Source organism: Labeo rohita, chromosome 15, assembly GCF_022985175.1.
Source record: "Labeo rohita strain BAU-BD-2019 chromosome 15, IGBB_LRoh.1.0, whole genome shotgun sequence".
Taxonomy (NCBI): domain Eukaryota; kingdom Metazoa; phylum Chordata; class Actinopteri; order Cypriniformes; family Cyprinidae; genus Labeo; species Labeo rohita.
Window position 1 is genome coordinate 23,041,621 of NC_066883.1, and position 23,101 is coordinate 23,064,721.

The window sequence follows — 23,101 nt, forward strand, 5'->3', positions numbered from 1 at the left end:
GGTATTGCATGTATTATTATATTTAAAATATTTTGCCTCTTACACTACTACATATTTACACTAATTCATAAAAATGAACTATTTTCTGTGACAAGCGATTTGCAACTTTTGCAGTATAGAAATATAAGTACATTTATGCCATAAATGGCCATATATGGCAGTAAACCCTAATTTTGAGCAGTAAACACCAGTTCACTCCGCTGCCCTATTTCACCCGAGATCCTATTAAAGTACCACAGAATCTTTTTCTTCGCTGCCATGATACATGCGCTGACTGAATAAAGGTTGAGTCATGTGACTGTATCCATGGTAACCGGTGAGGCAGTGTACTGCAGGACAGTAGGGAGTCTTAAAGAAAAGGAGCGAGCAGAAGAGATGGAGAAAAGGGTCTGGTGACAGAGAGGAGACAAAATGTTTAACATTGCAATGCATTAATTGATTATATATTGCAAAAAGTGTTCAAAGAAGAAGGGTAATCCCAAAAGGTTAATTTTGACATTTCCAGAAATGGGCGAAAAAATGTAGTAACACATTTCTAAGCCCTTTCGCCTCTGTTTCTGAACTTTTTCTGCAACTGGCTTTTTAAGCTGCTATTACAGATATCTGATTTTACCCAAATAGGACTGTCTCTCTGATAGAAGAAACAGCCTTCCATGAGAACCCAAAATCCTGTTGCTTTGTGGTTGGGCTGCTATGCACATGTCAAGTCATTCTTCATTTCCTTTTAATCGTTTGAGAAGGTCAAAGCAAAGGGTAAACAAACACTCCTAAACCTGCTCTACCCTTAGACTTTCATATGACTCTCACATGCACGGAAACAGTGAATAAACTCCTGGTTCAACTTAAGAAGCTGCTCCCGGGGCAATTAGAGTAGGAGCTTGTTTACCCTGGGAAAGCTTCACGTGAGTCCCGGCGCACGTTATCTGCTCGTGGTCCTCTCAGTGACTGCTGCCGCTTCCTGTTATGAGGGCCTGCTTCTCTCAGGACGTTTATACTAACTCAGACTTCCTGTGAAATGACCAAAAAGCATTCCAGAGACAGGAAATGCAAAGGAAGACAACCTATTATTGGGTTATTTGGCTTTCCAGATATTTTATGTCTAGGAATATATGGGGACAATCTTTGTCCAGCATTTGTAAATGCAAGAAGCTATTGCCTTTTAGGTAAACCTGGTTTGGGTTAGTTAATTGCAGCATCAAAAGTAACTATTAATTAACAAAAGAATAGTTGAAAAATGCATTTAAAAAAAATCGGGGATCCCTTTATGCATCTTTAAAGTCAAATAAAAATTCACCTTTTTTCTAAATGCATATTACAGATCTCACTGTAAACAATTCATCCACGTATGTTTCATTTTAGCACACATTTTGATCTCATAATATCTATTATATGCATGAGAAATTTTATAAAACATCTGAGAAATGTTTTTTTCCCGAATAAATCTAATCCAAAGATTTACAATTTCCAATGCAATTTACAATTTTGTAAAGTAAAAAATCTAAAAAGCGGATCCATTAATATAACTTTAAAATCAGTATAATGTGAAAATTCACCTCTTCTTGTTATTATTAATATTGATATTAGTATTATTAATGTTAAAATTAATAATGTTATTGTCAGAATAGACTATCAGACTAATAGACTATTATTATTATTAATCTTAGTTAACAATAATAATTAACATAACTATATTATTATTATTATTATTATTATAGTTAACTATTTATTATTATTCCCATTAATAATTATTATTAACAGAATAATTAAATAAAAATGTCAATAATACATTTATTTTATTATGTAATAATCAATCATATTATTATGAATATAATAATGGCTGTTATCAGAATAGATTATTATTATTAATGTTATTAAATAACAGTTTTAAATAACATTTATTATTACAGTATTTAACTATTTATTATTATTGTCATTATTATTAACAAAATAATTTTTATTTTATTATTTAATAATAATCATCATATTATTATTTACATAATAATAATGGCTGTTACTATCAGGAAAGATTATAATAATAATATTATTATTATTATTATTATTAATAATGGTAATAATTAGACGACATTTATTATTAGTATTATAACAATTTATTATTATGATTGTCATTATTTAAATATTATCAAACATAAAATAACTATTTTGTTATTATTTAATAAGAATAATAATAATCAGTTAAAATCTACAATTAAAAATGTAAATAAAAATATAAATATCTCTAAAATAAATGAGAACAAAGTCATCATCATCATCATATTATTATTATTATTATTATTATTAATAATAATAATTAAAAGTAATTATTTATGTTAATAATAATAACAATAATGGCTGTTATCATCAGGAAAGATTATTATTATTAATGTTAGTTAATAATACTTATTAAATACAATAATAACTATACATTATTGTTGTTATTATTATTATTATTATTATTATTATATTTAACTTTTTTAACTATCATAAAATAAAAATATTGTATTTTTTATTTTATTTAATAATGATAATAATAAGCATAATCTTAAATAATATATAATTGACAATTAAAAATGTAAATCAAATAAAAATATAAATATCTCTAAAATAAATAAGAACCTAAATAAAATAAATGAATTAGTGTGCATTTAACAAAAGTGACAAAAACACTAACAACAAAATTATTTAAAATATTTTATTAGAAACGTAATAAAAGTTCTGATCACAACATCGATCAGTGGCTAATAAAACAAATGTCACTGTGGCGTTTTGATTAATGTGCAGCTTTACCAGTTGTTATGTGTTGAATCTGTGTTGTAAGGTGGGGAGAACAGTGTTAGGTAGGTTTGGCTACCTGTCGAAAGAGGGAGTTCTTCAAACAAGTGCAGAGCTGGTTCATCAGATCTTTACTCTGCCCTTCCACCCAATGCATCTCCACCACCACATCGTTCTCTTCCTCCTTCACGTTCACCAGGCACTTGAAGAGAAAGTGCTGTACCGTCTCTGGGTTTTGAGGGCCACCAACAGCCGCCTCCTTTGGTTCGGTGGAGGACTCCATCGGGACGTCGGCACCTTTCTCTGGGTCTTGCTGCTCGTCACTTTTCGCCCCGTTGCTGCCCTCTGCTGTGGGCTCCTCTGGTGCTGGTGTTAAAGCGTCTGTGACGGGGACAGATGGAGCAGATGCATCTGTGCTGCAGGTGGAGGTCGGCTGTGCTCTAGGGAGCTCTCGGAGATGTCGTCCCTGTTCCCGTCTCTTCTGCCGTGCGTGGATCCAGGTGTTCTCCACTGCTGTCAGGAAGAGGCTGAGCTCCGCTTCTCCACAAGGAACCCGCTTATGAAGCACCTGAAGATGAGAAGTTTCATGTTGAACATTTGTATCAGCCACTGTCCCTATATTAAACCTATAGTAAAATCACTTTGGAACAGAGTGTCTGCTAAATAACATTAAATAATATCAATAACAGCAACAACAATACCACTAATAATAACATAAATGTATTATTATTATTATTATTATTAATAATGATAAAATAAAAACAATAATTATTATTATTAGTATTTACTTATTTAATAATAGCAACAATTACTGTTATTATAATTATATAATTATTAATGTGATTAATTATGCAAATTATTTAATAATAATAATAATAATAAATAACCTAAAATAACAATAGTAACAATTACTGTTGTTATTATCATTAATATTATTATTATTATTATTATTATTATTATTATTGTTATCATAATAACAACATCCATTATTATTACTATTATTATTGTTAGTTAATAATTATTATTATTATAAATATTATCTATTTATTATACTATTAGTAGTAGTAGTAGTAGTAGTAGCAGTGTTTCATTATTATTATTAAATAAATTAATAATTATCATTATTATTAAGTATTTATTATTATTAGTATTAGTAGTAGTATTTATTTATTACTATTATTAAATAAAGTAACAATTATTTAATTATGTAGTAATTATTGTTAAATTATAATTATTAACTAACATTAAGATAATTATTTTTATTTAGTTAATTATTCAACAACAACAATAATAAAAATAATGATTAATGCTAGTTAATAATAACAAAGTAATATTTATTATGATTTAACCATTTATTATTAAATTATTATTATTATTAACTATTTATTATTACAATATTATTTGTATTATTATTAGTAGTAGTAGTAGTAGTAGTAGTAGTAGTATTTAATTATTACTCTTATTAAATAAAGTTTATTATTTTTATTATTAAATTTTATATTATTATTAAATTTTATAACTATTTATTATTAAATTTTATTATTATTAACATGCAAATAATTATTTTTAGTTAATTATTCAATAATAATAATAATAATAATAATAATAGAAATAATATGATTAATGCTAGTTAATAACTATAAAATAAAGTAATAACAATTCTCATTATTATTATTTACTATCAGTAGTAGTATTTATTACTAATATTAAATAAAGTAATAATAACAACAATTTATGATTATTTAACTATTTATTATTCAGTTTTTATTTTTAATTATAAATTATTATTATTATTTAATTATTATTATTATTAACATTAAAAAAATAATTATTTTTTACTTAATTATTCAATAATAATAATAAAAATAATAATATGCATAACCTAAAATAATAAAGTAACAATTACGGTTGTTATAATGGTTTTTATATTATTATAATATTAATATTCCTATTAATATTATTACTATTACTATTATTATTATTATTATTATTATTATTATTATTATTATTAATGTTAGTTAATAATAATAATGATTAAATAAAGTAATAATAACAATTTATTATTATTATTTATTATAATTATTATTATTATTATCTTTTTTTGTATTTAACTTACAACCTATCTCTGATAAAGTAATTGGAAACATCAGTATCTGAAAATAAATCCTATTTATTTTCCTCATTCTGTTTACCTTCAGGTCTGTGAGGATTTTCTCCAGCCAGGCGGACACACACTCTGTGGGGCTGGTGTCGGTGCAGCCAATGCTGGGCACCTGTGTCTGGAGCTCTGCCACGGTGGGCTTCAGTACAGTGAAGGTGAGAGGCTTACGGGCTTTCTCCAGCTTACGCTTCTTACAGGGAGGAGACTGAGAGAGATTTAGAAGGAAATAAGTTTTTGTTAATTAACTTCAGTTTTCACATGTCACTTCACATAGAAGTCATCTGCAAAATTTAGAAATAAAGATAAAGTGTCATTTTACTTGTAAAGATAAAGTGTCAAAGAACAGCTGCAACCTCACCTACCAATGTCAATGAGGGACACTTGTTACAAAACAAGGAGATCGGGAGTTCTTAAAGGGAAAGTTGACCCAAAAATGAAAATTCTGTCATTAATTACTCACATTCGCATCATTCCAAACCTGTAAGACCTCTGTTCATCTTCACACCACAAAATAAGATATTTCTGATAAATTTGAGAGCTTTCTGACCCTGCATACACAGCAACGCAACTGACACGTTCAAGGCCCAGAAAGGTAGTAAGGACATCGTTAAAATAATCCATGTGTCATCAGTGGTTCAATGTTATGGCGCTATGGGAATACATTTAGTGTGTGAAAAAAACAAAAATAATGAAAAATTATTCTCTACCTTTCTGGGCATGGGAACGTTTCAGTGTCCCGAAGATGAACAAAGGTCTTACAGGTTTGAAATGACACAAGGGTTCGTAATTAATGACAGAATTTTCATTTTTAGGTGCACTACACTTAATGTCTTTTAGTAAAGGTGGCCAACAGAGGGCAGCAAAACACAAAGTTTACCTTGGCCTTCACTGAGTTCAATGCGCTCACGTTTATCAAATAAAGTTTACAATTAAATGGAAAAAAATAGAAATGGTGCCTTGGCTAATTAAAATAAGTCTACGCTGAATTACTAAAATGATCTAAAAAAAAAAAAAAAAGTGACAAAGGCAAAAAATTACAAATATGTTTTTAAAAATTACATTTAAATATTATTTAAAATAGTGTAATTAAATTCAAAAATATCTAAATTAAAATGCAAGCTAATTATTTTATTATTATTAACTAACATTACAATAATTCTTTTTTATTTAATCATTCAATAATAATAATAATAATATGCATAACCTAAAATAATAAAGTAACAATTAATGTTGTTACAAAAAATGTTTTTAAAAATGACATTTAAATATTATTTAAAATAGTGTAATTAAATTCAAAAATTCTAAATTAAAATGCAAGCTAAAATATAAAAAGTTCATTCAAAATGTTAACAATTAATAGTATATAAATAAATACTAAAGTAACATTGTTTCATATAGTTCTGAAATCGATCAAATATTCCGTAAAAATAAAGCAAACTGGCTTCCACATTAAGGATAGCTGGGTTCCAGTCTCTATAAATATTTCCGCTTCATTTGCCATTTTAATATGAGTGTTACCATTACCACAGCATTTTTATTTTCATATTTTGCTAAAGAATAAATCCATGAACGAATGTGGTGAATAAGTGTCAACAGCAAAACTGCCCAAGGATTCATTTTGTCATTGAGTGTTGCCATAGAAACTAATAATGAGTGTGAAGAGCTGAACAGCTCAGTGTCGTACGAGTATGATCTTGTACTTAGAGTCATTCATGATGTAATGTAAACACTGAATCATGTCCTACTGAGACACAGCAGTCTCAGCCTATTTGATTTTTCCAGCATTGCTTCAGTCACATGCCTCTCTGCTCCTCTCTCTAACAGAGCATCTGTTGTTTGAGCAGATAAACGGACAACATGACTCATCACAAGCCAACCGATTGACCCCCTTAGCACTGAAAAACACACCACACCCATCATGTACTCCATCAGTGACACACATCTCTCGTATGTATTCCTAACTGTGTTGTGGTCTTTGGTGACCGATCATCATAATACAAGACAAAGCACACAGCTAATCTGGCATCCATCACAGGATCTTACTCCGCTCAACGCCCCACTGCTTCTGTCCTGTCAGAATAAGCAACACATTTAGCACACACTAGACCATACATCTACTTTATATAATGTTAAGTACATTAAGCAAATTGGATTTAGGGACAGTCAGAATAACTCCCTGTGCCGAAGTTGCTGGTTCTGACATTTGTCAAATTTGTCATGTCTCAGCAGACGCCGCTTAAATGATGCTTTCACACAGGGTCACTGTCATTGTCAGAGGACACAAGCAAACCCTATAGTATTAAAAAACTTTAAGGTAGAAAAAGTGTCGAAGTTAATTAAGATATTAAATATTAATTAATTTGTTTAATGCATTAATTCTGCTTTCTGAAATACTGGAGTCGTAACTGGAGTCGGAGTTGGATATGGTGTCGTACAATTTTTTGTATTTATATGTATATTCGTATTTTCCTAAATGAGTAATGACTCTCATTAATTGCATAATACAAAGAAAAAATTGCTGCTTTTTCATATACAAGACAAGATACTTCATTTCATGTGTGCATAGCTTCTGACAGCACTACACAAGCTAAATCTTCCCAAGAGTAGGGAAGTAATAATAATAATTGTAAATCTGTTGTCAACAAATGAGAAACTTTATTATTAAAGCTATTATGAAAATTAAAATTATTATTATTATTTACTTTTTCTTTCTTTCTTTTTTTTTTTTTTTACAATTCTTGAATTGATTTAATTGATTTAATTGTTATTCATTTATTTTTTTAAATTAAAATAGTAAATGCAATGTATTTATTATTATTAATAATGATTATAAATAATGATTATTAGTAGTAGTTGTAATATATTTCTTTGGTTCGTTCAATTTATTTTTTATATTTTATTTTAATTTGAAAATTAATTTAAATAATAAAATTAAAAATCTGAATAATAATAATTATTAAATGTAATGAATAAAAAAATAATAATAATAATTATTATTATTATTATGATGTACTTGTTTTGTAAGACAATTGATTCATATTTTAAAATTTAAATACTAAATTCTATTTATTATTATTATGAATAATAATAATAATAATAATAATAATAATTATTATTATATATATTTTTTTAGAGTACAAATATATTACATTAGTAATATATTTATTTGATTGGTCCAATTTCCTTTTTATAATTTCATTTGAATTTAAATAAAATAAAAAAATAATAATAATAACAGTACATATCAATTATTATTATTATTATTATTTCATTGTTTTATAGGACAACCGATTTATTTTTTTTTTTTTATTGATTTAGTTTTTAGAATTTAAATACTAAATTCTGTTTATTAATAATAATAAATAATGATTATTACTATTATTTAAATTTTGTTTTAATTTTACTGTACAAAGATATTATTGCAGTAGAAGTATATATCTTTGATTGGTTCAGTTTTTTTGTTTTATAAATTTTATTTGGATTTAAATAAAATAAAAAAATCTGAATAATAAAATACAGTGATTAAATGTAATAATTAATAGTAACTATTACTATTATTATTATTATTATTATTATTATTATTATTATTATTAATTATTATATACCCTTTTTACCAGACAACTGATTTATTTCTTATTGGTTTTTTTTTAATGTAAATATAAATCCAATTTATTTAGATTTCTTTGGTTGGTTCAAATTCTTTTCAGAATTGTATCTGAATTAAAATAATAAAATAAAACTATCTGATTAATAATAAAATATAATAATTATTAAATGTAATTAATAATAATAATAATTGTAGTTACTATTATTATACACTTATAACTGATGTCATTTTTAGAATTTAAACTACATTAAATTTATTTAATAATAATAATAATAATAATAATAATAATAATAAATAAATAATGATTATTACCATTATTCTTAATAAATACCATTTTTTATTTTACAGTACAGACATATTACTACAATAGTCATATTTCTTTGGTTAAATTTATTTCCATTGGTTACATTTTATTTGAATTTAAATAAAATAATTTGAAACATTTTAATAATAATAAAATAGAATTATTAAATGTAATAATTTATATTTATTATTATTAGTATTCTTATCATCTTGAATGGCAGAAAACAGGTTTTCTCTCTTTTCTGTCTGTAGCTGATTTCATGCCCGATTTTAATACTACCATTAAGGCGGTTCCCCATGCAGTCCAGCATCCTTCTCCAACACAAGGGGGCGACATTTTCTGACTGATTTTCTGTTGTCAATCTCTGCTAAACATGACAAAATCTCATCCCAGCAAGCAAAATCTACGAACAAAAGCAGAACTACACAATTAAATAACCCTGTAGCCGCAGCAATTCTCTGTTATGAATCTAAATATAATCAGACCAGCAGCATCTACAGCGTTTATTCTCAGATGCATTAAGCATGGTATTTTACGCATTGTCCAAAAGTGCAAAAACATGGCTCAGAGCATCTCCACCCATTTGTGATGAGCACATAATGGATGAAAACCGCCGGACACACGCATCGATCCACACGCTCCCTCTTAATTAATTTCTATCAGTCTTAATCAGAGCGATGCACTGCTTTTATCCCCTCTTCACCGTGAATTATAACCCCCTCCACTCAGTCCATTATTTATCCACCACACATTTGCTCTAAGCAGGTTGAGTAGATCCTGCGTAAAATGGCTTCCGCTCTCAACACCGAGCCTCTTGATGTGTCTGGAGTAGCTTCGCTCTTAAACGTGCAAAAAAAAGAGCCTTGGGATTTCAACAGCGCCGAGACCGAGCTGAAAGGTCATTATTCAATTATTGAACACAAGCAGATGATTTCCACAGTGATCCACGGATGCTGACAACCGGCCTCATTCTGTCCCGCTTTAGTGCTGCTTCCTGCCTCGTGACCTTTGACCCCTCAGCCTCCGCCCTCCCCACTGTAAATCCACTGCTTCAACAGCCTCATATCCTGGGCACGCTTTCAGCACAGCAGGGTCCTTTTCAAACCCTACCTTTTTTGTCAGAGTCTTCGCCGTACCCCCTACCTCTCGTGCAATACATTTCACGTCTGGATTGAAGATCTAACTGTCAAAGAGATTGATCTGGCTTCTGTGCGCTCTGCTAATGGGGCTCAGCTGGCTTCGGAGAAGAAGAATGGACACAGGAAGTGGAAAAACTGAATAGGGAAAGAGTGGATGCGGGTGCCATCCAGATCTAGACGTGTCCGTACTGCTTCAGAGATCTGGCTGAGGGTGGAGCGGCTCGCAGACAGATATGTAGGCCAATCTTTCTGCTCAAGTGCCTGTGAGGAAAAAGGCATCTGGGACTTGGGGAATTCTTCTGAAAGACCATAACAAATCACCCTGCCGGCCCCTTTTTTATTCCCTCTACCTCTTTTTCCCTTTTATAGCCCTTCTGAAGTGCGTGACTATATGGCACGGTCACTCTGTCTGGGCAACTGTTGCTAAGAAGGAGCTGCGCTGTGTCTTAGGAAGCAGGTCAAGTGTATCTGATGGAATGGGCTGAAGATGCATTATTAAAAAGAGGGCTAAGCCCAGTGAATATTCAGCAGGTGTTGCTTTCTCACATGCAAACGCATCAAACAGACTGGGTGCATGGGTTATGTGAGGACTGGCTGACTCTGAATTGAGGCACACGCTCTCTACTGAATGTAAACTAATGCAGGAAATGTTCAGAGCTTACAGGCACTGGGACGTCATCGTAGAAACTCCAAGCCAGGGCCCAGCGCATAGTCCGACCTTGACAGAACTCTGTGTGTGTTACTTTGGACACCTGTGAAAGAAGAAAAGATGATGAGAGGATCTTATTATTGTTGATTTAAACACAAAATGGGCAGTGATTCTTACAAAAACTGTCAAGAAAAGACTTACATTAAAATCATATTTTGTTGCCTGTAGGACTGCATTGTGACATTTTCATGACAACGAAGCACATTTCCCTCCAAAGTTCGCATTACTTTAAAGGGGTCACTGGATGGCCATTTTCCACAAGTTGATATGATTCTTTAGGGTCTTAATGAAAAGTCTATAATATACTTTGGTTAAAAACTCTCAATGGTTGTGTAAAACAACACCCTTTTTACCTTGTCAAAATAAGATCTGCAAAAATCATCCCATTCTGAGGAGCTGTTCCTTTAAATGCAAATGAGCTCTGCTCACCACACCCCTCTCTTCTCTCTGTTGCTCTGACGGTGCGTTCACACCAGACGCGACTTGCGTTAATAATCTGGATCACGAATGATTCGCGCAAACATAGACACATTTATGTAGATCGGGAGGCACATTCCCTTCACAAACAAATGTAACCCACTGCTTCTTCAGCGGCTCAGATGTCGAGAGTAAATGACGACCACTATGTTCATTATTACATCCAGCAACACAACACCTCAATCGCTCAATCCAAGATATTCTTGTCTAATTTACATCCCTGCTCCGGCATCAAAACAATGGAGGTCAGACTGTTATACCTGATCTGAGGTAAGAGCTCACGTCAATCAACTATCGTGGGAGCGGCCTCTGTTGGTGTGACGCAACAACGACAGGCATCTGAGAATGGCTCGATTTGAAAAAGGAGATATTATTTTTACTGATTAACTAAAAACCACTGCATGGATTTTTACTATCACAGGGTAGATTTGTACATACACTGCCAACACACATTAATGTTCAAACAACATGAAAAAGTGAAGTTTGCATCCGATGACCCTCTTAAAGCAAAATGACCTCACTGTCATTTCTATAATACTTTTTGTCCAGACACAAAGAATTTAAAAAAAATTTTTAATCTTTATTAGCAATTAATTAATCAATTAAAAACAACAGGTATAATTCAGTACAACAAATACTACCATGATATATGTCTACAATTGTTCTTTACAATTGACCCTTTGCAAAGATCCGCCCTCCTTAGTTACTGTTGCTGTGTCTGACAAACAATGACGCTTCCACACTACACGTTCTTACGTGGTGAAAAATACATTGTGGAGCAAAGAGGAAACTGACAACGCGCTGACAGACAAGACAGAACAGGTTACTTAGGTATGAAACAAAGTCTCAACTTCGAAATGTTTGAAATGTAATTTTTTTTTAAAGAAATTCAAACAATAAATACAATTTTTTAGCTCTTTAATGTGTCGTGACAGATTACTGTATTGCCTTTTTATTATATCGATACATGAACAGATCATCTTTTCTTATTTACTTAAAGCACAAAATAAACATGAATGAACATCAGAACATATTTTATTTAAAACTGGAAAGATGTCCACAGAAGTTAATCTACTCTCCTGTCTGATATGTTTGTTGGACAATGGCAGATATGGCAGATTCACCATTATGATTGGTCAGATCGCCTGTCAATCAAGCTGTTTGTGAAGGGTCAGTTAGGGTTGCACACTAAACCGTTATCTCATCAGTTATCTGGTGATGTTACAGTTCTTTTAATCTATCACTATTAGGATATTGGATGTTTAATTGTTCATAATCATTTCACATTTTCATATTTAGATTAACTTGCCATGTTTTAATGCTCACTTAAAAAAATCTTTAAAAACCCATTCATTTCAATGTAATTTAAATGTGCAAATACCAAAATTAATATCACTTTTCATACTGTATAGAGTTGTAATAGCTACATTTACTGGTGACATTTAAAAATAAAAACTACAATTATTTATTTACATAAAATAGTATAGAAATTTAATATTAGCTATTTATCAGACATAACATTTCAATTTGAATATCAGTCCTCCCAAAAATATTTATATAAATTTGATTAAATATGTATTATATAATATTTATATTTTAAATATAATTGTATTATTATTATTATTATTATTTTATTAAGATATTTTTTACATTACAGTAGGTTACAGACAGGGGTGTTTTCTCTGAGGAGGCAAGGGAGGCAGTGTACAAAATTTGTAGTACAAAAATAAGCAACGCAAATATTACAAAATATAACATTGAAAAGCATTAAAAAACACTTGTTTTTCTAAAGTAAAACTGGCCAACAGTGGCACCAGCAGGTAAAGTTAAAGCAGGAGTCCTCGTCTTTCTCGCCTCCTCTGAGCCCACTGAGTTTTAACAGACCCCCTAAAGTGTGCGGTGAGTTTGGTGGGGGTAACTGAGAATGAATGGGGGAAAGTCACACGACCGCGATATGATTGGATATAACTGGTTATGTTTGGCTGTGATTGGTTCATGCGATAAATCTAGTCTCTTGTGTTCGTGCACATTCCACGTTCGTGAATCAGTCTGAATGATCAATATAATGCCGTTAGTGGGAAAGACTCATTAAAAAAAAAAAAATAAGCAAGCAACTCACACATAGATTTAACCACTGATATGACAAAATAAGACTTAAAGGGATAGTTAATTCAAAAAATGAAAACTAGCCCATTATTTACTCAACCTCCAGGCATCCTAGGTATATATGACTTCCTCCTTTCACACGAAAGCAATCTGAGTTATATTAATAAAATCCTGGCACCTCCAAACTCTATCATGGCACCAGGTGGGTGTTTCTCTTCATCAGTCCAAAACAAGTCCAATTAAGCGCATCCATTCATAATAAAAAGTGCCTCACGCGTCTCAGCGGGGTGAAAAAAGGCCTCCTGTAACGAATCAATGCATTTTTATAAGAAAAATATCCATATTTTAAACGTAGTAATCACTTTAATCTAGCTTGCACAAACTGTTGTACACGGAAGCAGCTCCGGACGGATGACGGAGGACGTCTGCGTTTCTTGTGAAAACCAACGTTCGTTTACAGAAGCAAAAGAAGCTAAGTTTCCTTACTATAGCAAGGGAAAAACTTGGTCTCCTCTTGGTTTATACTGAAATCCTCCAACATTTTTCTTCACAAATCCTCATTTTGTACTTCTAATTCATGACCGTTGTTTTGTTTTGGTTCTCCACATCACGTTCGCATTCATCACTATTGAGCGGCACATGCGCAACGCCGATATCCTACATCATCTGCCCGGAGCAGCTTCTGTGTCCAACAGTTTGCGCAATCTAGATTAAAATGATCACTACGTTTAAACCATTAATATTTTCTAAACGCATCGATTCGCATCGACAGGAGGCCTTTATTCAACCCCTGGAGCCGAATGAGGCACTTTTTATTTTGGATGGATGCACTTTATTGGACTTGTTTTGGACTGCCTATTGCCATGATAGAGTTTGGAAGTGCCAGGATAATTTTTAATATAACTCCAATTGGATTCGTCTGAAAAGAGGAAGTCATATACACATAGGATGCCTGCAGGGTGAGTAAATCATGGGCTACTTTTAATTTTGGGGTGAACTATTTCTTTAAAAATGGCATGAAAACATGATCTGTGGAGGTTTTTAGTGACTAATCAGCTTGGTGAAATTTGGTGAAGCAAATCTCTGTGTCTGTGACCAATATTTACCAAGCTTTGATGACTGATGATCCAAAACTGTTATAAGTTAACTATTATAAAGAATAGCTCACAAGTAAAATACATGTGAACATAAGTTCACAAATAAAATATATAGTTTAAACTGTTAGTGCCATGAGTTATTGTTTTGGAATAAATGTAAAATGCTTAAAAACATTGATGAGATTCATACTTGGCTTTAATAAAATAAAGAATATTGATTACATTGTTAATTAAAAAAAAAAAAAAAAAAGATTTGAATTAGATTTTTTTTCTTTTTCTGATACTGTAAGTAATGTTTAACCAAAAACTGTATGAGTGTATAATTGACACCAGACCCTCCCAAAAGGCTTAAAACAGAGAATTACAGACATCTACCTGTCATTCACACAATGGGGAGTGTGTTTTAACACAGATATGTGGGTGTTAGGGGTGAACTATAGGGTGAAATCAAATCCCACTGGTCTTCAGTGTAAAAAAAAAAAACAAAAAACAAAAAAAAACCCTTGTCTCGAGTTTGACCTTTGTAGGCAGAGGGCATTCAAACAACAGATAAAAAGCAGAGAAAAAGGAAAGGGGAAAGTGAGAGGGCGAACGAGAACGAGAGAAACAACCTCATTAGCATATTAATTACAGCCACACTGGTGAGAGGAGGAAGCGGCCCCGTCTGCTGGACGTTAGCCAGGAGAACAATGACTCTAATGAGGGGTGACGGGACGCTGACACCTTCAGATGAATCAAACCACACATCAGACCTGAGCCGAGCAGACTGACTGACATCAGACTAATAACCTGTGAGCAGGGCGAATGGCTTTCATTCACAGATATCACAGTGTCCTGACTGTACAGACACAGGCGGAGGTAATCGAGAAGGGGTGGAGGGGTGACGCCGGAGCTAATGATGCCTAATGAACTAATGAAATCTACCCCATTAGTGCTCCCTGTCGTGGTACGTTTTTAGGCCACGCTAGTAAAACTCATTAAGATCAATTAACCTGGAGTCTTAGGGAAACGCCCACTCATTTATCTATAAAGATCTGAGAGGCAAAACTCACCCCTTGTTTTCGCAGCTCATCTTTCAAAGGTGCCAGGCTACACTTCTTTCCCAGCATGCAACTGTACCACCTGTAAACAGGAAAAAAAGGGCTTGTGAAACCACCTGATCCATGGGAGCACATCAAATAAACTGCAGGATATAGAGCCGTGGGTTGAATATGGGTTCGCTCTGTGGGAACGGTCAGTTGGGCTACTCTTTATATTTTTAAGATACAAGGCTCGATGTTTAATTAAAAACCCCACCTCGACAAGGAGCTTTGAAGCTGCGCGAGAGACAAAAATCAATGAATATCCAGCATTATAAAAAAAGATGAGGCTTCATCAGCCGGTGCCCACAGAGGGTGGGTGGATAACACGGTTTATGCATAATTGATTGGTGCTCAACTCTTAATTTTCTGGTTCTTTTGGTTTCTTAATTGACAGAATCTTGCTTTTAATCACTGAGGAATAGCTTAAAGGTCAGCATGAAACATGTTCACAACCCATTTTATCTCTGTAATGTGACACATTCATGAGTCAAACAGGAAATTCGGTGAATAAATGTAGGGCAAGACTTGATTTTATTCACAGACTGGATTGTGGTATATAGCCAGACACAAACACAAATTTGTTCATTGTGGAGAACAGAGGCACACATTTTTAATGAGGATTTGGGAGCAGAATGTGGCGTTGAAGGTCAAGTTAACTTTTATTTTCATGGTAACATTTCTTGTTAAAATCCATTATTATTTGATATTAATGCCATATAATTTTTACATCATTAACTGGTATTATATACACTATATACAAATGACATTACTGAACATATAATTTCTTTATATTTGTTATGCATGCTGGATTATTATGCATTAAAGACCAAATTAAATTAATGACATAATTGTATAATTGTATTAAATAATAAAATTATTGTGTGTGTTTTATATGTAATTTTTATTAATTTAAATCTTGATGTACTGTTACTTTATTATTAACATTTGTATTACAGTACTACTAATTTTATCCATTTTAAAGAAAAAAATATTTTTGCAACGTTAAAATATATTAATATGGAAGTTTCTGCCACTTAAAAAAAAAAATTAATTGCAACTTTTTGTAATCGCACACAATTTTGACCTTGCAATCCTGTTTTTTTGTCACAATTAAGAGTTTCCTTTTTGCAATTCTGACTTTTTGTCGTAATTACGAGTTTACATTGCGTAATTCTGACTTTTTTGTCGCACTCTGGCTATTTTTCTCGTAATCGCAAGTTTACGTCTCACGATTCTGACTTTCTCACAATTGCGAGCTCACGTTTCGCAATTCTATTTTTTTCCTCATAACTGCGAGCTTACATCTTGCAGCTGACTTTTCTCACAATTGCGTTTACGTCTCACAATTCTGAATATTTTTCTTGCAATTGCGAGTTTACATCTCACAATTCTTACTTTTTTCTCGCAACTTCGACTTTACGTCTTACAATCCTGAGTTTTTTCTTGCAATTGTGAATTTACATCTTGCAATTCTATTTTTCTCATAATTGCAAGTTTACGTCTCACAATTGACTTTTTTTTTCTTTTTTTTTTAAATCGCAATTGTGAGTTTACATCCTGCAAACTTAAAATTCTGAGAAATTAAGTCAGAAATGTGTGATATAAATTCACAATTGCGAGTTATTAAGTCAGAATTGTGAAATATAAACTTGCAATTCTAAAAACATCAGCCTATTTCTCCCTCCCAATTTTATATCTCACATTTCTTAGGAAAAAAAAGTCAGAATTGTGAGATAATCTCGCATTTGTGACAAAAAGTCAGAACTGCAAGTTTTTATCATGCAATTCTGACAAAAAAATCAGAATTGTGAGATAAAAAGTCAAAATAACCTTTTATTGGCTTCCATACATTAATGACTGCATTAGCCGCAGCAGTCTCGTTTAACCAGACCTTCAGACCATAGACTATAAAAGATATGGACGTAGTGTCCGTGACGTCACCCGTAGGTTTCTGAAGAGCATTTTTAAAGCTCTTAGTGGGCAGGAGTCGGCCGTCACCATCTTGGAATCGCGTCACTGCGCGTCATTCCCGGATAATTGAAAATGGGCAAAGAGGCAGGGCGTGGGTGGAGCTGGTTGTTGAAACCACGCCCACTTAGCGTGACGGTGGTGACAGCAGCGACAATCCACCTGTCACTCAAGTGGCCAGGCCCTAAATTATGCAGAACTTTAGGGCTTAATATAATTTAAACAGACGAGCTATAAAAAAAAATTCACCCCACTCACAGTTGACATGAAGGGCAAAATTAGCTATAAAGACCAAAACCACTTTTTGTACCAGGCCTTTTTTCTGCTGTAAAATTGGGCATTTTAACATGGGGAGTCTATGGGATTGACTCCCTTTTGGAGCCAGTCTCTAGCGGCCAGTCGAAGAATTGCAGTTTAAGTGACTTCCATGTTGGTTTCAATAGAGAGAGCGACAGGTTGCTTCAGACTGATGGTAGAAGGTCTGAGAACTTTGGTCGCTCTGAATGCCCAAGAGGCCATATGACTGACAGGTAAAGCAACCAATCACGTTTCGTTTTGTGCCGCGTCATGTTTAGGGGTGTGGGAATGTCGCCACAATAACGGACCATTGTGTAAAACTCTCGTACATATTTTAAAGATTCTATGCCACGAACTTTACATTTTTCACATACTTTTGAAAATCCAGTGTTTAGTTGATCCTAACAGGCGCTCAACGTCACAGCTGTAGACACGACGGCTTTCTTTCGTGAGGGGGTTTGGCGCCACGGCATTTTTGTTTCCAGGCGGAACATTAAAGAACGCGACCCGCACGTCTTCTGGAAATCCTGTAAAATCTAACCAATCCGATGACAACTTCGAAACCCCTAAAGTATTTCCAACTAGGTGTAGATATGCATCAAACCTTCAGTCAACTTTCCGTGGGTGTGACGTATAAAGCTGAGACTACCACAGCAGTAGCCTACAATAATGCCTAAACAGCTATTTAAATATTAATTCAATAAAATAAATATTTTATATAGCTTTTTTTCTTCTTATTTTGCTTTTATATTTATTATAATCATAAACGGCATTCATTTTTAAATGATTATGCATGCACTTTTTTATGACTTATTACATGAGACTACTTTGAATATTTGCAATAAAAGAATTCTCACACTGCAGAAAAATTTAAAATGATGACGTGAAAGCAAAAGAGTGATTTAAAAAACATTAAATCATATGGCGATTAAATCATACGTTTGACCTGACGTCACTGAAAAGTGGCAGATTCAGAGGCAGAGCAAGTTACAATTGCAGACATTTTCTCTTCAGAAAGTAACCAAATCTAGCGTGCACAATTAGACAAGAATACACAGACTCCATGCTGACTCTGGGAACTAATAGGCAGTCATGTACAGACTCTGCTGTAAACTGACTTTTGTTAGGCAGTGGTTTGGGGTTATCAAAGGCCAATTTACCACTAGAACAAGGGAGCGTAGATGAACACACATTACACTGCATATGGAGCCTTAGGGGCCTGACAATCGTTTCATTTTGTGGAATGAAATATTAAAGAGCCCTAATATCCACACATGTTCTCTGAAGGGGAGCGGAGGGAGGCTGCGTGGCACCCCGGCACACTCAAGTAATAACGGGGTACTCCAGCATCTATCAGGCCTTGGAAAGGGGGTGTTTATGCATTCTCTTTAGTTATCAGGCCCTTAGGAGGAAGCAGTAACAATTACGATTTCAATAGCACAGATTGTCTGGCATGAGGAAAAATCAGTTGTATTTAGTGTGTAAGTGAGACTGGAGGAAGACTGGCAGTAATTACAGATCCGAGGGGCTGGAGAGGAAGAAGCATCTCAGAGGGCCAATCAGAATGCCTGGCTGACTCTACGGGCACCTGCACATACACACACACACACACTGATTTTACGACAGTCTGCATGCGTAGTCTGAACCCATGAGAGAGGAAGCTGGTAGCACAGCGAGATGGAAGAGTGCCCAGCTTCCCCAGTGGACACCAGTCAATTCTCAACACAAGCAGAACACATAAAAACACTTAAAGGTTTAAAACCACATCTGATATTACACCCAAACACTGAAAATTAAAAAATACCATTCGGTTTTCCAACTTGTCGATCAACTTTTCTATGCGCACACACACACACGCATGGCCATGTTCCTCTTGGGGTTCAGCTCATGACATGGTTAATCAGGCCTAATGTTGGTTGCTCTGCCACCCCTCCCCGCCCGCTTCACTCCAGCGCTCTACTGACAAGTCCTGGCACGGGGGGGCTCACCGTCTGCCCCAGTCACACACACAGCTGCTCCCGTCGGGCAGCCCGGATACCGCCTCGGGAAATTATTTACTTTGCCTGTCAATTAATTACGCAAACTCTGTATGACAGATCCATCCCAGCATCCATCTGCCCTGCCCCTTTCATCAGCATGGCCTCTTCCCCTCTTAGGCTCTGCCAGTATAAAACACCTCATCTGCAAACCTGGACACACGCTGATGTTTACTCCCTTCACATTACACTCCTCACAGCTCCTCAGGTGTTGACAACAGTGCCAGACTGATATATCAGTCACTATTTGGCAATTTTGAGTGTTTCGGCATCAACTGATAACTATCTGATTTTTATTAGTCCAAGTTTCATAGTGCACATTTCCTGTTTTCAAAATGAATGTAAGGTAAATAAATATACAGTCATTTTAAATGTAAAATTATTCTTATTCATATAATTTATTAATAAATATATTAGGCATGTGTAATAAATTAAATTTATTATGCATGCAGTTTGAAAGAGATGGATTTAAAGACATTATGGAATATTTGCACTTTTAAATATAATATAATTAATAATATAATAAATACATATTAATATAATATAATATAATATAATATATAGTTTAATTGCTAAAACAATTATTTAAAAAAAAATGTAAATTTATTAATTTCACTTTAATCCAAAGCGACGTACAAAAGTGCTGGTAATACAATGTTTTAGATATCAGATATCATTTAGAATAGTACAAGTTAAAACAGGGGGAGTGTAATGTTTTATTTAATTAATTTATTTATGTATTTATTTTTTTAATTCCTCATAATTTCTACATAAATTACTATTACAATACTAGAGAGAGAGAGAGAGAATGTTTATCCATCAATTTTATTAGACATTTACTATGTAATTATATATTAATATTTATACTTAATTTAAAACATGTCCCACTCTATTATAAGCATTTATATTTATTAATATTTTAAATTATATATTAATTACATTTAATTTAAATATATTACATGGATTCCATGCATTGTTATATAATATTATATTATGTAATTGTATATTATTACTTATACTTCATTAGAAAAAAATGTCCTATTATATTACCATCATTTATATTTCTTTACATTTCATATAATATAATGAATATTATATATTTGCATGAATATTATACATAATTACATTTAATGCATTTATTATCCGAGTTATCTTCTTGTGTTCTGTCAAAGAAATATAAAATTGATATTTATTATATATAATATTTATATTATATATACATTTGTACAAATTAAACTACAGCCTTTTTTATTTATTATATATAACATTTATATTATATATACATTTTTACAAATTAAATTCCGAAGATTATGTATTATATAATTATATTATGTACGTATATATTTATATTTAAACTTAATTTTTAAAAATCCTATTATATATTATCATTTATATTTCATACTATATAATAAATAATACATATAAGTACATATAATTTAAAATGTTTTCTGTTTTTTTTTATTCATTAATTGATAAGCATATCATGTGTATGTTTAGATACAATATACACCACTCTGCTTTAACTAGTTGCCTTACAAATTTTTGGAAATACTTTTAAAGAACTATACATAACTTAAATTGGGTTGGTCCATAATGTAATTGTGTGTGAGTGTGTATGTGGTCTTGTTTTTATATCCTGGTGGGGACCTAAACCTGAATACACACAGACTCGTGGGGACTTGTGTCACCGTAGGGACCTAAATTGAGGTCCCCATGGGGAAACAAGCTTATAAATCATACAGAATGAGTTTTTCTGAGAAAGTAAAAATGCAGAAAGTTTTCCGTAAGGGTTAGGTTTAAGGGTAGGGTTTTTGTGGACAGTACAAAAACCACTGCGCCTATGGAGAGTCCCTACAAGGATAATAAACCAGACGTGTGTGTGTGTGTGTGTGTGTGTGTGTGTGTGTGAGACCTAAGCCTCTTCTTTAGTTGCAGACTGTCATGGATGATCCTTTTCACAAACTCCAGTTCTCCACCCTCAGCCATGATCTCCGTGACCCCCCCAGTGTTGACGGAGCTGGGTGGAGGTCTGCGGGAGTTCCTCGAATTCACCCCCTGACGGACGAGACAGAAAAGAGGGGAAGAAGCGGAAGAAAGAACGGATAACAGCTATTGTCATGTGCACAAAGAGACAGATACTGCTAGAAAACAGCCCGGGGGTTTTACAGCTCTTGTTCGGAGCGTCTGTTCAAACGCTGAAGCTGAATGTACCTTTGCTTCTAACTGGTTGGCAAAGAAAGGAGGATTGCACATGCAGAAATCATAGACAATGGACTCGTCCTTTAGCGCATCCATCAGCAGAGTCTTCTGGGGCACCTTCACCACTACAACACACACATTTACGCGGTTCACTGAGTTAAACTACATATAAAACTGTCAAGCTCTCTCTCTGCATCACACACACACACCACACCTACCTTTAATGAGCTCTGCCAGGTGGTTTTGCTCAACGTTCTTCTTTGCATAATTAAAGCAGATGTCATCCACTTCTGTGGCGAGGAAGAACCAGCCATTCATAGTGGCTCCCAGCAAGGGGTAAATACAGGAAGCACCAGTACCTGCACAAAGCCAAAACCAGTCACATCACAAGCTTAAATACAAATGAAATATGATCTGCCTCCAAGTCTTTACCTAAACACATGCTTCATGCAGTGACAACACTTCAGTTCAACGGTGCGGTTCAAAGAATCATGAATACTTTACGGTGTTATTGTATCAGTTTTACATATTTTGTATCACAGCACAGAATGACTGATCACCTTGCAATATGATAATATTTAACTAAATCTTCCCTCTAGGAAAAGAGAACTTAAACGTAAAATTAAAACTACTAACTATATACTCAGATTTTGGCTAAAATAAAAAAATAAAATAAAACAATAATAAAATAAAATCAATTAGTCTAGCTAGTCTGTTTTCAATGAATGTAACATTGTAGCACGCCTCCCATCCCATAAATCCCAATGAGCTTTGTGCTTTGTTACTTTTCATATAAAACAGCCTCAGATCTTAAATTCTGTCCATTTTATTACAGTATTCAAACAATAAATGCTGTTTTAGCGCTGTTTAATGTGGAGTGACAGATTGGTGCAGCACTTCAGCTCAAGAGAAGCAGCACGTGAATTGATGAATTCCTCCGCTTCAATACAAGTTACAGCACAAAATAAACATGAATAAACATCCGAAGGTGTCAAAATAACAACTACAAGTTACCGAAATCTGTATCCTGTCTCATGTATTCTCTCAATCAGTGTTTCAACCGCGCAACGACGTCAAAACAGCTCGTAAACAATGTCATGTAACGTCACATTTACCAGAAAAAAAATATTCAAACAAACTCATTAGTTAG

At 33.1% G+C, this 23,101-nt stretch overlaps 1 protein-coding gene across 1 annotated transcript in view; it reads right to left on the reverse strand.

The window, feature by feature from the left end:
• Positions 1–2,690: 2,690 nt before the first annotated feature.
• The window catches only part of mettl16 (methyltransferase 16, N6-methyladenosin), a 44,138-nt gene continuing 23,727 nt past the window's right edge, over positions 2,691–23,101 (reverse strand). Inside the window, exons 4-10 of the mRNA XM_051128594.1 lie at positions 22,170–22,310; positions 21,964–22,076; positions 21,665–21,807; positions 15,422–15,491; positions 10,643–10,732; positions 4,962–5,135; positions 2,691–3,337 (exon numbers count right to left, since the gene is read on the reverse strand). Coding sequence (XP_050984551.1) covers positions 2,831–3,337; positions 4,962–5,135; positions 10,643–10,732; positions 15,422–15,491; positions 21,665–21,807; positions 21,964–22,076; positions 22,170–22,310 — 1,238 coding nt within the window. The 3' untranslated portion in view covers positions 2,691–2,830. The remainder of the gene's footprint in view (positions 3,338–4,961; positions 5,136–10,642; positions 10,733–15,421; positions 15,492–21,664; positions 21,808–21,963; positions 22,077–22,169; positions 22,311–23,101) is intronic.